The following is a 19720-nucleotide window of genomic DNA, read 5'->3' as shown; positions in this document are numbered from 1 at the left end:
ACATGCAAGCTTTAATAAACACAAGCAGTAAACATGTCAAATACGTTTTTGAACAGGTCGTTCTTTAGCCTTAAAACCTTACTCATTCTGCAGCTTGCGGAGAGTTGCTGCAGCTCAGGGGCAGCTCCGTGTGTTCTGAGGCTGTTCAGGAGGACATGGTGAAGCCCAGGCCGTTCAGGAGGACGTGGTGAAGCCCAGGCCGTTCAGGAGGACGTGGTGAAGCCCAGGCCGTTCAGGAGGATGCAGTGAAGCCCAGGCCGTTCAGGAGGATGCAGTGAAGCCCAGGCTGTTCAGGAGGATGCGGTGAAGCCCAGGCCGTTCAGGAGGACATGGTGAAGCCCAGGCTGTTCAAGAGGACATGGTGAAGCCCAGGCTGTTCAAGAGGACATGGTGAAGCCCAGGCTGTTCAGGAGGACATGGTGAAGCCCAGGCTGTTCAGGAGGACGTGGTGAAGCCCAGGCCGTTCAGGAGGACATGGTGAAGCCCAGGCCGTTCAGGAGGACGTGGTGAAGCCCAGGCTGTTCAGGAGGATGCGGTGAAGCCCAGGCCGTTCAGGAGGATGCGGTGAAGCCCAGGCCGTTCAGGAGGATGCGGTGAAGCCCAGGCCGTTCAGGAGGATGCGGTGAAGCCCAGGCCGTTCAGGAGGAAGCGGTGAAGCCCAGGCCGTTCAGGAGGATGCGGTGAAGCCCAGGCCGTTCAGGAGGACATGGTGAAGCCCAGGCCGTTCAGGAGGACATGGTGAAGCCCAGGTGGTTTCCAGGCAGTTCCCCCACACCAGGGAGCGTTGGCAGCTCTTCCTGGAGCTGCAATCACCCAGGGGGTTCGTTTGCCCTGCGGGCTGCTCCGGCAGATGGGGAGGTGACTGTGCTGTACATCTCGCTCTGCTCTGGTATTTCACACTGCAGCAGTTGCAATCAGGTTTGAGACTGGGTACATATCAATTTATCCACCTTCCTACACAGCAGGTGAGGCTAGAGGCTCGCTCGCCTAATTCTGGCTGACTTGCTGCGCTTTCAGCTTTCTAGCTCGGAAAAAGCTGAAGCTGACAGTGAGTGGGTGCCGCCTTCCATGGGTGAACTGTTGGCTTCTACATGGTTTCCCTGAGCAGTTACTAAATCTGTCCTGAAGGGATGACTAACCGAGGCAGAGACAGAATTCATTCAGGAGTCAGCTTTGGTTAGCAATCGCGAAAGAGACAAAATAGATCTGAGCTTCTGAATGTTCGGGAGGAGCGTGGAAATCAAAGGGAAGGACACTGCAGGCGTTTCTAGTAACTGGGAAAGCCTGGAGCTCTTGCGTGTTCTCAGCAGCGTTACTGGGGTATTGTGGAGCCCAGCATGCAGGGAGAGTTGTGTTCCCAGCACAGCAGCGCTGCAGCCACATAAATATGAATTGCACCTGACTTAACAAAACCAACAACTGAGCAGTCGCTGGTGCTGATGTTCAGCCAGGTTCTTCCCCACCGTGGGGGAAGAATCAGGTTCCCATGAAGCTGCAGCACCAGCAGTTTTTCTTCTCCCGTAGTGACTGTCAGCCCTAAGGTACAGATGTTGCTGTGCTAGTGTCCTTTATGCCCAGCTCCTCTTCCCTACACCCTCATTCTGTCCCATTTCCTCCTGTCCACAGGCCAGAAGAGCCTGGGCATGTGCTGAGATAAATGCTTTGAGTGTTGGCTGACAACCCTGACTTCAGAGTTGACAATTTTTCATTGCATTAATCACTCTGGCAGAATTTTAAAGAGTCAAACCAGGAAAACACCCATCAGCTCTTTCCAGACTGGAAATGACTTAATTGTCCTTTAATTTAAGAGTCCAGGAAGACAGCCAAGTTGTTCAAAAAACTTTTAAACAATTCAATTCCATCTACGAAGCACAGTCTGTTCTGCTCCCCTCCACGTTGTTGCTGTTAAAATCGATACAGTGCTGGATGTGGAGAGAGCCCCATCTGGGGTGGCCGCAGCAGCAGAAAATATACATATATATATATATATATATATATACTAGTACCTCTGCACCATCAGCAGATGGCTGAGCTGTGGGGCAACCTTTCCTCACCCCAAGAAGCTCACAAGCTCTGGACCATCACTCATTGACTGTAGAGGGGATGATCATGAAACGACAGTATGGGGCGTTTTTCCCCGGCTGGTGGTGCCCATGCCCTGCTGGTGCTTTGCTTCCCCGCACACCTGATCTGTGTTTTGTTCTCCTGAAGTTGTGTGACCTGTCTAGGCGTATTTGGTTAACTTAATTCCACCCTTTCAAAGCTATTTATTTAGCTATCTCAAATGCTTCGAATGAAAGCCTTGAGTTTATATGGCTTTTACAACTAAGTTAATAGCTATGGTTCAGATAAAGACTAAAGCAAACCCATGAGTATATACAGACCTGGGGGCTTTCATACTACCAGGACAAGGTATTTTAATTTTGTTAAAAATAATAAATGACTGCACCATCTGCCTTTACCGGTTTTCATACACAGTTCAGCAAATACAGGAATTACACGGAATGCTGATTGAACAGGTACCTCCTCAAGCAGTCAGCTCTGGTTTGTGACTCCCTGAACCGAGATCAGCTGGGCTGCAGGAGCCAACGAGCAGGAGAGAGCCCAGACACGCTGCTCCCGAGGAGCCTGTCCTTCCCACTGATCCAGCCCTGCAGCATCTCCTGCTTTTCCAATACCCAGCCCAGGGCACAGACCCTGCTCAGGGTCATTGTGGGTCTTGGAACTTGGAAGTTTTAAATAAAAGTAATGAAGTTTACTTTGTGGAGCAGAGTTGTCTGATTCCCCGCTGCATGAAATAGCTTAATAAGGTCACTCCTTAATCACCATTCCCTGGAGGCAAGAGTCACTCTTTCATCAATCATTTTGTGTGTGGAGAGCAGCTTTTGTAGAAAGAGCCTGATAAAGTGCTTAATTGATTTACCCACTGTACCCAATGAAAATGCAGTCACTCTTGGGAAAACTGATTAGGGATTAGCAAAAGTACAAGAATTTCCTACTTGCCTTAGAAACAGTAAGTTAAACCAGTCCTGGCAACCCATGGCTGCGCAGAAGTGTCTTGCTGAGGCGAACGTGGGCTGCGATCACCCACTCCTGGTGCTGGGCACCTTCCTGCACCCAGTTCCCGGCTCTGCAGAGCTCGAGCTGCACGGCAGTGGGAGGATTTTCCCAGCGCAGTTACTCATAGCCACGCAAATCCTGGTGTCTTCACGGAGAGCAGGAGGCTAAAAAAAGAAAACGTCTTTTGTGGCTTTCCCAAAGCCCAGCCTGGAGCTTGTGCACGCCAGCCCCGCTCCGAGGGCAGCTGCTGTTTGCAGAGGGGCTCACGGGGGTCCTGCCTTGCTTTTAACCCCACGTTAGGGGAGCTTTTGCCTCAGAAAGATTAGCAGCATTTGGGGTTTTTTTAATGGAAAACTCTCGAAAGAATAAAGAGTAAACTCTATTTTTATTCCTCCCCTCCTGTCAGATCTAGCAGAGGAATGCACTCAGTGCAGGGAGAGCAGCAGTTCGTCCTGCCCTCACCACCCAGCCCCCTGCAGTGAGCTGCCTAGAGACACCCTGGTCATCTCAGAGCATCAGAGAGGCCACTTACAGCATCAGAATGAGCTCAGCCTCTTGTGCTGCCTTCAGGTTATAGGAGGATAAATCCCAGGCAGCATCAGAGCACAAACTACACGCTCTGAAACACAGGAGAGCCAGCTCGCAAAGATAACCACCTGCTTCAAGCTGGATGTGCTGGGGGGGGACACCTCCTCTCTGGACAGAAAACTGGTGCCATGCTCACCGAGGTTGGCTCGGGATGTGGCTCCTTGTGTGCTCAGCCCCTGCTCAGGGGCTTAAACCCCCCCGCAGGTGCAGAGGTGTTTCCTTAGGCAGCCCCTCAGGGCTCTTCTAGACCTCCCAACAAGCTACCGAACTTTCCGAAGGCTACAAGCAGTGCTGGCCAGAGGCAGCCTGCGGTGGTGTAGCTTAATTAGTGCTAGCTCTCATCTGCTAATGAGCACAGTCCCTATCACGGGCAGTTCGCAGCCTGGGTGCTGGAAGCTGGTCTTGAGTTTTGCCTTTGCAGTGAGGAAGGCAGCTGGATGTGATTAGGGCCGCTAAAGCCCAGGGGACGTTCTCCATGCCAGGAGATGGGATTTAAGCACAGCTTAAGCAGCTACTGGCCTGCACAAGCTAGTCTGAATTTGTCAGGGTGGGCTTCAAGCCCCCTGGCTTTAATACTTGGAGCTAATGGAAGTAGCAGGGATGAATGGGATGAACACAGCTGTTGGTGTTAGGGACCAGCTCCTCTGGGGTCTCCAGAGCTGCAATGGGCAGTGTCCCCTCTCCACCCCAGGCACTGCTCCCCTGCCCTTGCTAACAGCCATCAGCAAAACGTCTGGGAAGCCAACAGGGAGCATGCACACATTCTTCCAGCCTTCTGCTGGCAAAGGTGAGCTTAAAATACTGTTTAACCAAGTTAAACAACAAACACCTGCTATATTTTCATTTAAAATGGAGCCTTTTCTACTTTTAGTCTGAAACATGACCCATGAGCCTGGAGCTGAAGTTTGTTTCTTAAAACAAGAGTAGTGCCAGGGGTAATAGCTGCTAACTGGGGGCTGCTCACACCCAGCCCCCGACCCAGCCCGGCTCAGGCGGTGGCTGCAGGAGCACAACCCCGCTGAACAGAAAACCAGCATCCAAAGCGGGTCACTTAGGTCTTTAATAAAATATACAGTATGCATCCCATGCATAGATAGAAAATTAATTTACATGCTCTTTTAATAATTATTTGCATAATGCTTTTTAATTAATATATGTAATTTAGTCTTCACATTTTAATACATTTTGCTACTGGAATATTTATGGAGAGAAGGGGAAACTCCTTCCATTATTCAAGTAACAGCGCAGCGGGAGCTGGTGGGGCAGCCGGGGCAGCCCAGCAGTCCCAGCTCGCAGCAAGGATGAGCGCAGAGACCACAAACCGTCGATACTGGAAGACTTGGTGACGCCAGGAGTGTGAGCACTCTCCCATCCCACACCGCTGTTCCCTGGGTTCTGAAAGGCTGGACCTGCGCTGGCGTTGGTTTCTCTTTTCTTCCCCGCGATCAGCAGATGGGTCCGGGCAGAGCCAGCACCGGCAGCCGCTGCTGTGCCCAAAGGCAGCCAGGGCAACGGGTGGCAAACACCCCGACCCAGGTGTCTGGAGCACTCCTGCAGCTATCAACACATTTTTGAGCCGATTAGGTAACTGCAGGGTGCACAGGCATTGCTGGGTGTTTTCCTCTGTGCAAAAAGGAGCTGCACCGTTTCCAAACAGAGAACTGGGGGTCAAGGAAAAAACTCCATAGGGAATTAATGCTGTGCTGGGAGCAGCCCCGAATGTGCTCAGCCAGGTGGGGGGTCCGGATGGGAAGGGATCCCAGCTCTTGGTCAGACCCCCCTGCCCGGCTGTGAGGTGCTCAGACGTGGTGGTGACGAGGAGCTGTGCAAGGTCCCCCGTGTCCCAGCTGTCCCGGGCCATAGGGGTGCTCCCCACTGCAGAGGGAAGGTGGGTGCAACGGCACCCAGGGAGCTGGGCTCCCTGTGGGGACACAGGTGACGCCAGGGCGCTGTGTCCCCTCCTGCCCCTGCCAGGCCCCATGGCAGGGTGGGATGAGGCAGCAGAGTGAAGCCAGGCTGGGGGCTGTGGCAAGGGGTCCGGGCACGTGCCGAACCCGGCTGTCTTTGGTCACCTCCACCCCATCACAGGCTGCTGCAGCCCCTGGGCTCCCTGTCAGCTCTTCCACAGTGGAAATCATGAGCATATGGCAATGGCAGAGGCAGCTTCTCTGTGCCCAGGAGTGTCCCCCCACATCTGCTCCCTGGCAGCTCTTGGCAGGGTCTCTGCCTCCCCTCTGCCCTGGGGTTTGGGTGCCAGCACCCACAGAGAGCAGCCACTCCTCTGAAACAAATGTCCCACAGCATGGGAGCCCCAGGGAGTGATGGGCTTGTGGGGGAGACCCCACCGGGGGTGGCCTTCGGTTCCCCAAGCTCGATCTCCTCAGGCTGCTCCTGGCTCAGAGCACAGTGTCCCTTTTGCCTGCTCATCCCTGGCGGGTGTCCCTAGACAGTGCTCCTGGCCATGTCACGCTCCCAGCACAGCCCCAGCCCTTGGGGCTCCCAGCGATGGCAGCGCAAGGGAGCAGGTGAACCCCAGTTGTGATGGAAGGAAGGTGAGGTGCAGTCAATGCCTCCTCAGGGGCTGGGGGCAGTGGGGCTCACCTTGAGCTGGACACCACCTCTCCTCCCATACAGACTCATTTCAAACCCCCTTCCCCCCATGGCCAGCAGGGCTGCTGAGCCTTTTGAGGCTGTTTCCAGCTGGGGGCAGGACAAGGCTGGGGCAGGAGTTGATGCCGATCTGGCACAGGACCCACAGGGACAGCCAGCCTGCCTCACCCTCAACAGCACTAAACCTCTGGCAGAGAAAAACCCCCTTTCACAGGGCAGTGCCTGATCAGGGGTCACCTGTATTTCTTTTTGACAGGGGTATGATGAGCGCCACAGCCTCGGGGTGCGGGGCTGTCACTGAGTGAGGGTTGAGACACGTCCAGGTGGACCCAGCTGCTGTATCCCGTAGCTGGAAGCAGCCGATACCCACTGGGCACCTCCTCCAAGCCCTCCTGTCCTCCGCAGGGCAGGGGGGATGCCAGGCACAGTGCGAGATGGGGAGAGCCTGGCTGCTCCGCCGTGTCCCGGTGCAACAGCCGTGCCGTGCTTGTGGTGAGCAAGTGGGTCCCGTGCGTGCCCCGGAGCTGCGGCGCGGGGGTTCAGGGTGTGGGGTGGGAGCTGGGGGTCAGACCGCGGCGGTCGGGGCTGCCCCTGCCCAGAGAGGTCTCACTCAGAGCCTCCGAGTCTCCGCCACGGCTGGAGATGCTTTCCACGTCCTCAGGGTCCTTCTTCCCGCTGTTCCTCACGGCCGCCTCCAGCGCCTTCTGCTTGCGGTAGAAGTGGGAGAATTTATTGAAGATGATGGTGATGGGCAGCGCCACCACCAGGATGCCTCCCAGGATGCAGCCCGAGGCGGCCAGCTTGCCCGCCACGGTGACGGGCACCACATCACCATAGCCCACGGTGGTCATGCTGACTGTGCCCCACCACCAGCATGCCGGGATGGTGTCGAAGCCGACGTCTTCCTCCTTCTCAGCGGTGTAGGCCACGCCAGAGAAGACAGAGACCCCCACAGCCAGGTAGAGCAGCAGGATCCCCACCTCGCGGTAGCTGTGCTGGAAAGCAAAGCAGAGCAGTGGTCAGGGGTCAGGGGGGGTCACAGAGCCCCCATTTTCTGGCAGGGCCAGAGTAAGCACCCGCCAAAGCCACTGCTCTCCTGTCAACACGGCTGGTCTACTCGCTTTTGGATTGTCACAAGCAAATTTCTTGAATGTTTCTGCCCACTGCTCTGCCACCTTGTTCTTTGTCTTTTGGGGAAAGGAAGGCAGAGCTCTGATCCCGGGGGTTATTTTTCCATCTCCTAATAGCCAGAGAATGCTTAACTGGAAACCACATAATGACTAAACGAAACAACATTTGAGCAAAGCAAACAGCAAAAGACGTGGGAAAAGAGCTTCCACGGTCAAGATGAGACATAAAGGAGGTGGATTCACGGCAGGGAGCGAGAAGACTTTTGCTTAGTCTGCTGGCAAAAGCTGCTCAGCTAGTGCCAGTAATACTGAGTGCAAATAATGTCCTCCTCCACTGTCGCCCCAGACTGCAAATGCCCTATAGCAGCTCGAAGGAGCTCCTTGGGAAGGACAAACAGCTCAGAGCCACCACGTTTCAAGGATGTTTCATCACTTGGCCATGAAAGGTTCACTCCTGGCTGGAGCTCAGCAGCACATCTGTACATCCCAGCTGGGGAGCAGCAGAGATGAATAACCTTATGCATTTTTAAAGAGTATCAGTTATGGCCCTGGGATGCGTTGGAGGGTGAGGGGAAAGTCAGGCAGCTCAGTAGCTCCTACTGCTTAAATTTACAAGCAGGGTCAGGGCTTGTGGCACAAGGGAGGCTCCAGGAATCTCCCAGCTGATTCTCAGGCACCAGCTGCCACCTATTTGCAGCCTTCTATCCTCAAAAGGTGTGGTTTGCTCACCTCTCTTTGGGTTGCTGCCTTGGCTGGAGGTCTGTCTGTCCTTGGGACAGCCATGGGCTCATTCCCCTGCTGAATGCACGTATTTCCTGCAGTACAGCAGAAGACAAATGAAATGGAAGAGCCCAGTTTGAGCCTGGCTGGAGATACCAGCATCAGGATGGAGCACGGAGATGGCCTGCAGTAACCACAGCAGGGTGATGCATCTGCAGTCTGGGAATGTGCACTCCAGCTCTTCCAATCTATTTGTGTATTTAGGCCCCTCAAGAGACAGACAGCCGCTCCTGTAGATCCCTGCAGATGCCTAAATTACTCAGTGCCTAACACCATTGGCTGCCAGTGGGGGACAGACACCAAACCTGCACCCGGGGAGCTGCAATAACGGTAACGGATGTTGTGCATGGCAGGGAGGAAGGGCAGGGATGTGTGGGAAGCCTCTCCTCAAGCTAAAAAGACCCTGGATCAGGCCCCAAGTAATCTGAAGACCGTTAAGGGTTTATGATGCGCAGAAGGCAGAAATCCCTCTGCTAGCACTTTTGTGGCAGGGGAACAATTACTTGGCTTGCCAGAGCCATCGCTCCCACTTCCTGGCTGTTAACAGCCTTTACTCCTCTGCTGCTGCTTTATGCTCTTGCAATAGGAAGTAAATTATGATTAACAAGACGTTGTAATTTATGTGCCCGGTAAATCACAATGCCAAGTGGTTGCGTCAGATTTGTGTCTTCGCTCATCCCCATTTACAGCTGGCTCCGGAGTCCCCGGGAAGCGGCACTTTCCAGAGTGTCACTCGGTGAATCAGCGGCTCGGCAGAGGCTGGAGCCGGGATGCTGCCGGCTCCCCGGGTCTTGTCTGCTGCTTAATAACATGGAGATGAGCCCGTCAGTCCCTGCTTTGCTGCAACGTGTTGTTCACGATGAAACGGAGCACAGAAAGGGATCAGAGAGCCCTTCCCATGTGTACAACTTTATTTAAATTTTGCAAGCAGTGCTACATGGGTCTGTCACTTGCTAATTGCTCCTCCAAGGTGAGTGTGCAGCAGTAAGTATGGTGCAGGTAACACTTCAGGTGTCTTCATTTCAAACAATCCTCCCTGGACTCTGCTTTCAGCAGGCTTTGAGGATGCCGGGAATTTTCCCCCTCTGCATATTCTGATGCTCTGTGGGCTTTGCGGAACTAGTGCTGGGCTGGTCCTGCTTCACAGCAGAAGCTGGCAGAAGACCTTTCCTGCTGCTCATCCCCAGCCACACTCGGGGTTGCTTTTCTCCAGGACTTACCCATGGCGATGGCTCCAACCTGGCAGTTGAGTCCTGCCAATGCCAGGACACCTCTTGCTGGCCTCGCCACAGCTGCAGCAGTGGCAAACAGGGTGTCCCCAGCCGCAGCTGTGCCTGCTCCATCCTTGCGATGGCCCTTCAGAGGGAGCAGCACCAGGAGCTGCGGCTGTGGCCCCTGCCAGGCACTGTGTGGGAGGAAAGCATCCCTTTGGTTGATTTTCAAACTCTGTTATTAAGATTGCTTTCTTTGGCCATTTGGCATAGCCTTTGTCTGAAGGAGGAAAAAAATACAAAGATATTTCATGAGCAGCGCTTGAAAAACAATCTTCTGGTTTAAATGTGGGGACCAGAGGTTGTCCCACGAGGAGAGGAGGTGTTTGTCCTGGTGATCCCCTCCCTGTGCTCAGCACAAGCCCTGTGCCTGGTGGGACATGAGGAGTGTGTGTCACTCTGCATCTTGGCAGGCTCGAGGATCTGCTTTAGGATTTCTCTTGATGTGGTCGCCAAGAATCAGAGACCATTAAAGGCTGAGTTTAATTTGCTTATGCGTCAGGCTGGATTTTCTGTGTAAGCGCGGGAGGTGAGGGGACAGTTTCACCCTCCCTAGATTTGCACACATGGCCCTCAGCACCAGGGGGATGGAGGAGGGAGGGACGGTGGGGGAGAGCTGAGCTGTGCGGGGGACCATGGCTGGTCCATGCTGCGCAGCCACGCTGCATTGATGGAGCTCTGGACCACAGCACCGGGCTGGTGAGGATTTCCTGATGGCTTCATGCTTTGGCTTTTGTCACAGCTGTTCTTGGTCTGTCTAAGGAGGCTGGGGATGGGGAGGAGAGACACAGCCTTGGGGCACACCATGGAGGATGAGGACATCCTCTCACCAAATCCGCAGGGATGCCACCTCTTGGCATGCCTGAGCCCTGGTCATTGGCTGGCTCTGCAGTATCCTCATCCCCTGGAGGACCATGAGGTCCTGGGGCCAGCTTCCCTCAGCCCTGCACACCTTGCTTGCCCTGAGATTTTCCAGCACCCTGAGGGGTGGCTGCTGGTAGCCCAGGCTCTGCCGGGGACAGGAACCCTGCCTTGGGCTGGTTGTGCCAGTTCCTGCAGTTAACCCTTTGTTTTTCTACTACTGCTTTGTGCCACCTGTGGTTAACCATGTGTCAGTCCCAAACTCATCACGTCATGGCGGATGGAAGTGTCAGCTCAGCTGGACCAGGATCTCTATGTCTGCCTAGATGGGCAGACACCAAGGGTCGGAGTCACCTCTGGCCAGCTGCCAGCATGTCCTTAGGAGGAGGCTCCTGCTTCTCCCCGACTGGGGACAGGAGCAGCTCCAAGCTGCCATACCCAGCTGCTGCTGGCTGGCCTGGTCCCTGCTCAGCAGGTCACTCACAGCCCTGCTGGGCACTGACCACTTCTGGTGGGACATCACCATCCACCTGTGCACGGCTGAGTCCGTTCCAATACTGTGCAATGGGGCTTGCACACCATGGTGGGGAAGGGTTGGCTGAGTCCCTGGATGCACCAGTTCTGCATGAAGCAAAGTCTGCAAGCAATAGGATGAACTGCTGTTTGCCTTACAGAGAGGACTTGTGCAGTGCTCCTCACACTTGGTTGTTTTAGCAGGCACACAAACCAACAGCCCAGCTCACCACCCCAAGGACACTCTCCACGCACCACCCAGAGCTTGTAGCTCACTGGGAATGGGAATTTCTGCATCCCCCGGCTGTACCAGAGGTCTCCTTCTCACCCAGAGACTACAGGAGTAGATATGGAGATAGAGAACCAGTTTACCTTCAAGGTGGCCCCCAGCGACCTCAGTCCAGTGGAGTGCCGAGCCAGCTTCAGCACCCGGAATATCCTCATGAGCCGAAACACCTGCACGACCTTGCCCAGGTTGCCCAGCTCAGAGTCACTGCCCATGGTCACGTCCACCAAGAGGGTGAAGTAGAAGGGCAACACCGAGACAATGTCAATCAGGTTCAGCGGGTGCTTGAAGAACTTCCTGGGGTTGGGAGAGAGCAGCAGGCGGGAAGACACTTCAAAGGTGAACCAGGAGATGCAGAAATACTCCAGCTTGTGCAGGACAGGTTCGTCGAGCACGTTGCCATTCTCATCTACCTCTTGGTACTCGGGCATGCTGTGGATGCACATGGTGGCTATGGAAACCAGCACCACGCTGATGGACACAAAGCTGAAGAGTTTGCTGGGGATGGAGTAGCCGGGGTTCTCCATGGTGAGCCAGAGGCGTTTGCGCACGTTGCCGCAGCGCAGCGTGCTGTAGTGCAGCAGGTCGTGGTTGATGTCGGAGATCTCATCAGGGGATGTGTCCACGCTGCTGACCTCGCTCTCCTCATCCCAGTTGTGGTGCCGGCTCTCCAGTTTGCGCTCGTGGTAGCGGTAGCTGCAGCAGGAGTCCAGGAAGAACTCATTGATGCCCCAATACTCGATCTCCTGGCAGAAGGAGAAGACGCACAGCTCCTCCATTACGTGCAGCTTCCCCGTCTGGTAGAAGTGGAGCACGTAGAGGAAGAAGCCGGGGTTTCGGTCAAAGTAGAACTCCCTGGCGCTCACGTCGTAGTCATCGCAGAGCTGGAGGATGGACTCCTCCGAGTCGCAGAAGAGCAGGCGTCCCAGCCGGGTGTCGGGGAACTTGGAGAGGGCGCTGGAGCTGAGCCGCCTTCTCAGACCCCCCACGTTGATGTTGATAACGTCCTCCTCAAAACCTGGGCCCCAGTAATTAAAGGTCTTGTTGACCATGATCAGCAGAGCAGGAGCTGGTTCCACCTGCGGGCGAGACACAGGGGGGCTGGAGGGGACACGGGGCTCCCCCTGATCCGGGTGCTCCTGGGTGAGGTGGTGGGGGCAGAAGCACCCTGGGGAGGGAGCGGGGATGTTTGCATTTTGAAAAGTGAGAACCAAGGAGAGAGGAGGGGAAAGAAGCAGCTTTTGGCTTTGCCAGGGTGGAAGGAAAACAAAAAAACTCATGATTTTTCCAGGTTAAACTTTTCCTTATCTTTTTTTTAACCTCTTAAAGTTTCTCCCTTTTCAGATCATGAAAGACCTGAGGAAGGCAGCTTACTGCCCCTCCAGCAGCTCATCCTTGGGGCTTTCCTTGTTCTGACAGGTAATTAGTCACTGAAGAGAGGATTTACACCCCAAAGAGCCTCCCTCATGGATAAAACAGATGCAGTGATTCTGCCCAAGAGCTTTGTAGTGCAGCTATCTATGTTGCTAATTAGACCTGGTTGAAAAGTGCTTAGATGGTGCAATCTGCCCAATAGCAAAGGCAGTTTTGACAAAATCCAAGTGTTTTCACAAAGGTTTTAGGGAGAATTTCAGTCGAAGAAGTGTCAAAACAATCTGCCTGCTTTGTTTCCTCTTGTGTGCTCTGTCATGTAAAATATTAATATTATTTTTATATATCGAAACATAACAAAACCATTATTCAGAATGATTGATGACTCTGAGTTTAAAACCTCTGTGTTGGTAGGGAAATAAAAAACAAAGTTTTGATTTCCATTGTGTTTCAGGGAGCTGAGCTTTTCCACCCAGCAGAAATTCCATTTTCTAATGAGCAGCAGTTAAAGCGTCTAACAAATAGAAGCATTCCCACACCTTCAACCCATCTTGAGCAGAAGCTTAGAATAAAAAGGCAAATAGAAAGGTTTGTGATCTTTCTGTGTCACCTGGAAATCAGGCATGTCCATGTACCTTATTCATCAAAACACCTGGGGGTGCATCAAGTAGCCACACAGTCCCCCCACTCCCGGCACGGGGTGTTGGGTGTCCTCAGAAAGGACACTGGATTTGTCCTCTTGGTTGAGGAATTATATTTTTCCCCATACATCAGCTACTTAGGAAAAATCCCACTATGAGGTGTGACTTGCTCCTGAGCTCTGTCCACACTTCCAGGGTCATTGCTGGTACTGACACAACTTCTGCAGCCGCTGATGCTTTTGCTGCAACGCTCGCTGAGGAACCTGTGACCTCCAGGCTGGGCTGTCTCCCACCTCAGAGCCTTCCCTCCCTGGTTTTCACCAGCCAGCTGCTATTAGAAAAATCTCTCACCTTCTGTGTCTTGTGTCACCCACTGAAGTTTTCAAACTTTCAGGTAACCCAGGGACAGGGGCCGCAGACAGGCAGCAGGAGCTGAGGGAAAAGGATGCAGGTGCCACCAGACCCCGCACAGGACAGTCCGGTCCCACAGCAGCCACCGAGGGCCAAGGGCAGGTCAGTGACACGGGGCAGGTCCCCTTTGTCCTGGGGAATCCCGGTTCCCCTGCAGACACCTTTGCAGCCCAGCCCTGTGTTGCTCACTGACATTTCTTGGGGTTTATGGGACAAACGCTAGAGCTCCATGTGTTTTCCCTTGTCTGAGAAATGCAGTGTTAAAAGGTTTATCGGACCAGGAGGGACCTTGGGAACATTTTTGCATCTAAATCTGGAGGTCAGAGCAGAGCTAGAGAGGGACTGGTACCAGAGTGGTGGTTAGAAATAAACCCCAGAGGGATGTTTTAAAGCTGAGCAAGGCCGTGGGTGCAGCAAATGCCAGATTTGTGTGAAGTAGCCTGGCAAAGGCATCTGCTAACTCCACTGCATCTCCCAGCCAGGGCTCCTTAAAGACATAGGCTTTGCACCACAGAGCCAGCGCTTCCCATTACACCACGTCTGGAGGAGAAAACTGGCTTGTGATGAGCCTCAGAGCTTAATGGACTCACTGTCTTGCCTTCCAAAGGGGAGGAAAAAAAAAAAAGTATCATTTTTTTAATGCTTAAGATAAAAGCAAGAGAGAAAAGGGAGTGTAAACACTCCTTTTCTGAGATAAATTGGAATTTCTGTGACAGATTAGCTTTTCTAGGGAAGACATCACACAGCCCATCTGTGGGGTGGGGATGACTAATCCAGGTTCTTTCCAGAATGATGCTCGTGCTTTCAGGCTACAAACACACACACAGGGGCCATGGGGGTGGGTCTGTGGGATCCAGCTCACCCCACCCCCATCCTCAGCCTCTCTCTGCACCCTCCCTGTGGAGCATCTGCTCTGGGAGGCCAGGCCAAGTGTCACCAACATCAAAGGTAAGGTGGTTTGGGGGGGCACAGGGCAGCGCAGGCTACTGGACAGTGGGACAAGCCCAAAGGGATGCTGCAGCTCAGCAGGACCATCCCCAGCATGTGGCTGTGGCTCTGGGTAAAATGTGCCAAACCCTGAGAGTGGGGAGGGAGCTCCCACCACCCTCTCAGCACCCCCCCAAAAAAAAGTGGGTGTGGGGACACTGCAAGCCTTTGTACTCCTGGGAATCCCTCCTGTGCAGGAAGCAGAGGGAGGAGAAGGGTCGTGAACTGTCTGAGATGCTCCTTTCTGCCGTTTGCTTCTGAATAGAGCCAATTACTTCTGCCCGCATACAGCTTTCATCTAGAAATCTGAAGCAGCAATTAATAGTTTTATAACTGTTTTCCCTACTCGTTTCATGACTAGCTAAGCTCAGCCTTAGAACAAAGGTGAGGTTTGAACTAAGACCTGGCCTGATCTCCCCTGTTGGCTCATCAAAGTGTGAGCCTGTCTCACATTTGCTGGGGTATCTGCTGGGAAACAGAAGCTTACCTGGGGAGGGTGGGGTGTCTTTTTGTTTTGAAGTGGAATTGACAGAGAATACAAATGTCTCTGTCTGGAATAAGATGAATTTGCAAAATTTTCCCTTTAGTTAACCCAAAATTTCCATAAATGGTTGGAAAAATAGAACAGATAAAGCCAGTCTCTTTTTGATAGATTTTGAAATACGTTGTAAGCTATTTTAATGAGACAATCATCAGAATTACACAAGCCCAGTGTGAGCTGGGTGTTGGGCGTTCAAATGAATATGTATCTTGTGGTGAAAAAAATCTCTGACATATGAATTTATGACAGTAAAAAATATAAAACCAGATCAAGCATATCTGTAAGAAATGTTAGAAGAGTTTCCCTTGACAACATATTTTTTGCTTAAAGGCTTTCAAATGGAAGTTATGTATGTTTATTCAAACTGGTGGAGGGGACCCAGGGGAGTGGGAAGGAAGCTGCTAATAGACATTCAAGTGAGGATGCAGCAAGTGCAGGGAGTATTGCACACAGGGGCTTTTCCAACCAGGTACAATGGATTTAGATTAACAGTCCAAATAAAAAGCCCTGTACTTACAGCTCAGCGAGGCTTCCCAGCAGGGAGTCGTGTGGCTTGTCTCAAAGGAACCATTAGAAACACACAGAGAAGGAGGAAACCCTTTATCCTTTGCCTGTAGCCCAGCCCTAAACGCTCTGTCACCCTGGGCTTGTGACCCTGCACGTCCCAGGTGCACGGGGGTGGTGGCTGCAAACAGCTGAGGAAATGCTGTGTGGTTTGCCTGTGGGGATGGGGTAGGGCTGGGGGTCCCCAACGGGGACCTGGCAGGGGGAATGTGGCTGGGTGACCTTCCAGCTCCTGCAGAATGGTGTCCCCATCAGTGATGTGCTGGAGCAGGACTGGGGAGACACCTGCTTTCTGGTCACCCAGAAGCGTCCCTGCAGAGCCCTGTCCCCATCATTGCAAGCGTCCCTGCACCTACCGGCCTGATGATGCTCAGGACCAAAGCCTTCCCTTGGCGGTGGGGGGTGTTCACCAGGCGGGCCGGGGGGAGCATAGAGGAGGAATTCCACTGCTGACTGCTCCCTGCAGGCAGAGCATCAGCTGCTGCTGTGTGCTGAGAGCCCACCGAAATGCCCGGGGTTGGGGATGCAGATGACAGGGGGACTCCCTGCTCTCTTCGGGGTGCAGGAGGGGGTGATTACCGATAGCTCGGGTCTCTACTACGAGCAGGCAGCCCAGCGCCTGCTGCAGATGATGACTTGCCCTGTGCCAGCCTCTGCTCCCGGGTCCCACGCTGTGGCTGCGAAGCTCTCTGGAGGGAACCCCCGCGCCCTGCTCTGCACCCTGGGGAAGAGGAGGAGATGCAGCCCTCGCGGGAGGAAGGCTTCGGGGAGAGGGATTTTCCTACACCCCTCTCCTGAGGGACCAGGAGGAGTATCCCTGTGCCCCGGGTCCCAGCAGCATCCCGGGATGTGGCTGCTGGCACGGTGGCTCCCTGCTCACCCCGGGATGTCGGTACCTCGCTTCCCCGCTCATCCCGATGTGCCGCTACCCGCATCCCTGCTCACCCCCGCATGCCGCTGCTCCGGTTGACCTCTCACCCGGGGATGCCGGTGCCCCGGTGCCTGCCGCGCCCCAGGGTGCTGATCCCTGCAATGCCCGGGGATGCCGGTACCTCGGCTTCCCGGGATGCCGGCGCCCCGTTCCCTGCTGTTCTCTGCTTTGCCAATCCCACGGTCCTCGCCGCGCCCCGTGATGCCAGTGCCCCGGGTCCCCGGGATGCCGGTGCCTGCAGCACCCCGAGATGCCGCTGCCCGAGTCCCCGCCCCTCGATGCCGGTGCCCGCAGCGCTCCGGGTGCCGGTGCCCGGGGTCCCCGCCGCACCCCGGGTGCCAGAGCCCGGCCCCGCCGCTCACCTGCCTCGGCGCCGCCCCCGCCGCAGCGTGCGCGCCCGGCGCGGAGCCGCGGAGCCCTGCGGGGCCGGCGGCGGCGGCAGAAGCCCCGCGGGGCCAGAGGGGGGTCCCGCCCGCCGCCCCTCCCGGGTGCCGCCCTCCGGTCTGCCCGCAGCCGCGCGGTGGGAGCGGGGAGGCGAGGCCGGTTCCCGGCGGCTGCGATGGGGCCGGAGCAGAGCGGAGCGATGCGTCCGTCCCTCCGCCCGGTACCCTGGGGCGTTCCCCGAGCTTTGTGCAGGGGAGAGGGCTGGGGATGCCGGGGAGAGCCCACCGCGTCCCCCGGGGCAGCCCACCGGGATCACAACACGGGGGACCAGATTTTAATAAAACCGGCTGGCGGGTCGGTGCAGCTCCGGTGCAAGGCAGGTGGTTTCTTTGGGGGACGAGCCGGGATAGCAGCGGGACAGGAACCCTAAGACAGGTATAGGTGCCCCTACCCTGCCCACCTTACCTGTTGGAAGTGCCTTTAGCAGCTGGGCGAGCCTGCAGGACGGCTGGTGGGTGCTGCAGTGGGGTACGGGCTTCGTCCAGCCCTTGCCTACCCCAGGTCTTTGCAAAGCTGCCCAAGCAGCGAGTGCTGCCCTTGGGAGGCTGAGCCCCCAGACCTGTGTGGGGTGCAGCGTGCTGTGGGTGTTCAGGGCCCCAGCAGCCGTGCTGCCCTGCACCGGGCAGATGATGCAGCTCTGCCCTTGCAGTCTCCCTCCATGTGATACAGCTCCATCTTCCTCCTTGGGACCAGGGCTGCGCAGGGCACCAGGACAGTCCCCCAGAGAAGAGCTGCCCTGGCTTGTTGAGCTTCCCACTGTCTCTTTAAAAGCTTGTCGGTTGGTGGGCAAAGGCGGAGAGTCCCGGGCACGACACACGCGGTGTTTCAGGTCAGCAAGCTGTCACTGCCACCCAGGGCCATCCCCATGTGGCCTTGGGAGCGCTGCAAGTGCGCCAGTTTCCCCAGAAGTCAACTGCCAGAGCAAAGAAACAGGAGAAAAAGGATGGGAGACCTTCCTGAGGTGACGGCAAGGGCTGTATGTCTGCACAGCAATGCCTCATTGCTCAAGCAGCCAGCACAGAGCGGCTGTGCCAGACAGGCAGCTCACACAGGGCGAGACTTCACACCACCCTCTGCACCGGATCCCTCAGCTTGCTGATTCCAGCCCAAGGGGCTGGAGCCTGCAGGTGCTCACCGTCCTCCAGGTTTGCATGTGGCTGGCTGAGAGCTCTTTTTGGTGGCGAGCATCCTTCCCCCTGCCCACACGCCTGCCTCCCGTGGCCGCCTGTGCTGCCAACCCCATCCCTGTGCCAGGCAGTGCTCGCCGCTGCGGGGCCATCAGTGTGTTTCCATGTGTGTGGTGTGTCAGACTGTGTGTGCCGTGTGCTTGTTTAGATGGGAAGGAGGCAGCGCAGGGAGGGGGAAGGGATGACTTTGAGGGAGGCCTCAGAAAAGGAAAAAAAAGAGGAGGAAAAAAAAAAACCTGAGGGAAATTCCTCTGTTCTGTGATATGAAGTGAAAAGCATTTATTTTTATGGCAATTAGGGATGGCCGAGCATCCCAGGAAGCTGCAAGATAAACATGCCCAGCTTTGTCTGCTCCAGGCGCTTGCAAGCCCAGCTCACAGCAGGTGCTGAGCCCCAGCGGGGTGCAGCCCACGGGGTGGGAGGAGGGCTGGCTCCTGAGTGGGGTCTTCTCTGCCTGTCACTGACATACGGTGATCAGGGTGAATTTTCTTTTCACGTCTGAAAATATTTCTCAGCCAGCCATTTTTCCAGGAAGGTGCCGCACATCACACTGCAAAGGCACCCACTCCGTCCAGCACTTCATCTCTGCACCAGAGCCTCATTTATGCGTCGCAGGGGAGACCTGAGCCTTGTCCCCCCCACAAACCACCTCTCCCAGCACTAGGAGGTTTGCTGAGTGTTCCCTGGGCTGTGTGGAGGAGCTGAAGCATGAGTGGGAAGTGATTCAGGGAGCTGCTGGGGCTCTGCCCCTAATGTCCACAGGCTGGGGGGGTCACTCTGGGAAGGGGCTGGGGACACAGGGAGGGGAGACACCTCCACAGCTCCTGCTGCAGCTCAAAGACCTGGCTGGAAGCAGCTGCAGGAGAGCAAAGTTCACCTCCCAAGCTGCAGATGCCCCATTTATGCTTGTGCTGGCATCACAACATCCTTCAGAGGGGACTTGGCTGCAGCATCAATGGTACCCGAGGTGAATTTTCCCTTTGCTGCACAAACTCAGATGCAAAAGGCCTGACTCTCCCATTAGCACACCAGAGACTGTTGGCTTGACTTCGCACTGACACTGGCAAGCAGTGGCAGAAAAGGGACATTCCTGTTTTAAGGTTCCTTCCCAGCAAATTGAGGTACAAGGACACTTACTTGGTGCAGCTGCGTTTGCAGCCATGGTGGGAGGGTGCAGCTTCCCAGAGCATGGGCCAGCCCTGCGCCGCCACCTCCACTCCTGAACTAACTGGCAGTGAAGTGGAGACATGAACAGGCAGAAAATCAGGTCAGCTGGAAATGCCTCACCATCTCTTCCTTTCATGTCTCCCCCCATCTTCCTCTCATGGGGAAGAACGGTCTCCTCCCACAGAAGCCCTGGGGGGGACTATGTCAATAACCACATGGCAAATCCTCTGCACGGGGATGGGGGGTGACACCTCTTGCAGTGGTCTCTTCTGCAGTCTGGAAGCAAATCGCAGAGGCAGGGTGAGTCTGAAGCCAGCAGCCATTTCAGTACTGCAGTGACTCATCCCAAAAGGCGCTCAGCTTGTGGCAGCTCCCTT

The 19720-nt window shown here is 55.1% G+C and overlaps 1 protein-coding gene across 10 annotated transcripts; it reads right to left on the bottom strand.

Annotated features, from left to right (window-relative positions):
* Nucleotides 1-4690: 4690 nt before the first annotated feature.
* KCNS1 (potassium voltage-gated channel modifier subfamily S member 1) lies at nucleotides 4691-18328 on the bottom strand. 10 transcript variants are annotated; one of them, XM_065031945.1, is made up of 5 exons: nucleotides 17395-18328; nucleotides 16194-16335; nucleotides 15971-16074; nucleotides 11186-12178; nucleotides 4691-7253 (listed from the first exon to the last, which is right to left on the bottom strand). In XM_065031945.1, exons 3-5 carry the CDS (start codon nucleotides 16043-16045, stop codon nucleotides 6798-6800), a joined length of 1524 nt encoding a protein of 507 aa, XP_064888017.1. In that variant the 5' UTR covers nucleotides 16046-16074; nucleotides 16194-16335; nucleotides 17395-18328; the 3' UTR covers nucleotides 4691-6797. The 10 variants fall into 10 exon arrangements, with proteins under 10 accessions (XP_064888017.1, XP_064888018.1, XP_064888027.1 ...); XM_065031946.1 differs by having other exon boundaries at nucleotides 15971-16335; nucleotides 17395-17902; nucleotides 18125-18327; XM_065031955.1 differs by lacking the exon at nucleotides 17395-18328 and having other exon boundaries at nucleotides 16194-16392.
* Between the last annotated feature and the right edge of the window lie 1392 nt (nucleotides 18329-19720).

The sequence above is a fragment of the Columba livia genome, chromosome 16 (genome assembly GCF_036013475.1).
Source record: "Columba livia isolate bColLiv1 breed racing homer chromosome 16, bColLiv1.pat.W.v2, whole genome shotgun sequence".
NCBI classification, from domain to species: Eukaryota; Metazoa; Chordata; class Aves; order Columbiformes; family Columbidae; genus Columba; species Columba livia.
The sequence above is the reverse complement of the archived record's forward strand: the minus strand, read 5'-3'. Positions and strand labels throughout refer to the sequence as shown.

Coding starts and splice junctions, on each gene's coding strand:
- KCNS1 (XM_065031945.1), bottom strand. CDS start 16,045: ATGCTCCCCCCGGCCCGCCTGGTGAACACCCCCCACCGCCAAGGGAAG. Junction 12,179..15,970: donor TCCTGAGCATCATCAGGCCG/GTAGGTGCAGGG, acceptor TCTCGCCCGCAG/GTGGAACCAGCTCCTGCTCT. Junction 7,254..11,185: donor CGCTGGGGGCCACCTTGAAG/GTAAACTGGTTC, acceptor TTTGCTTTCCAG/CACAGCTACCGCGAGGTGGG.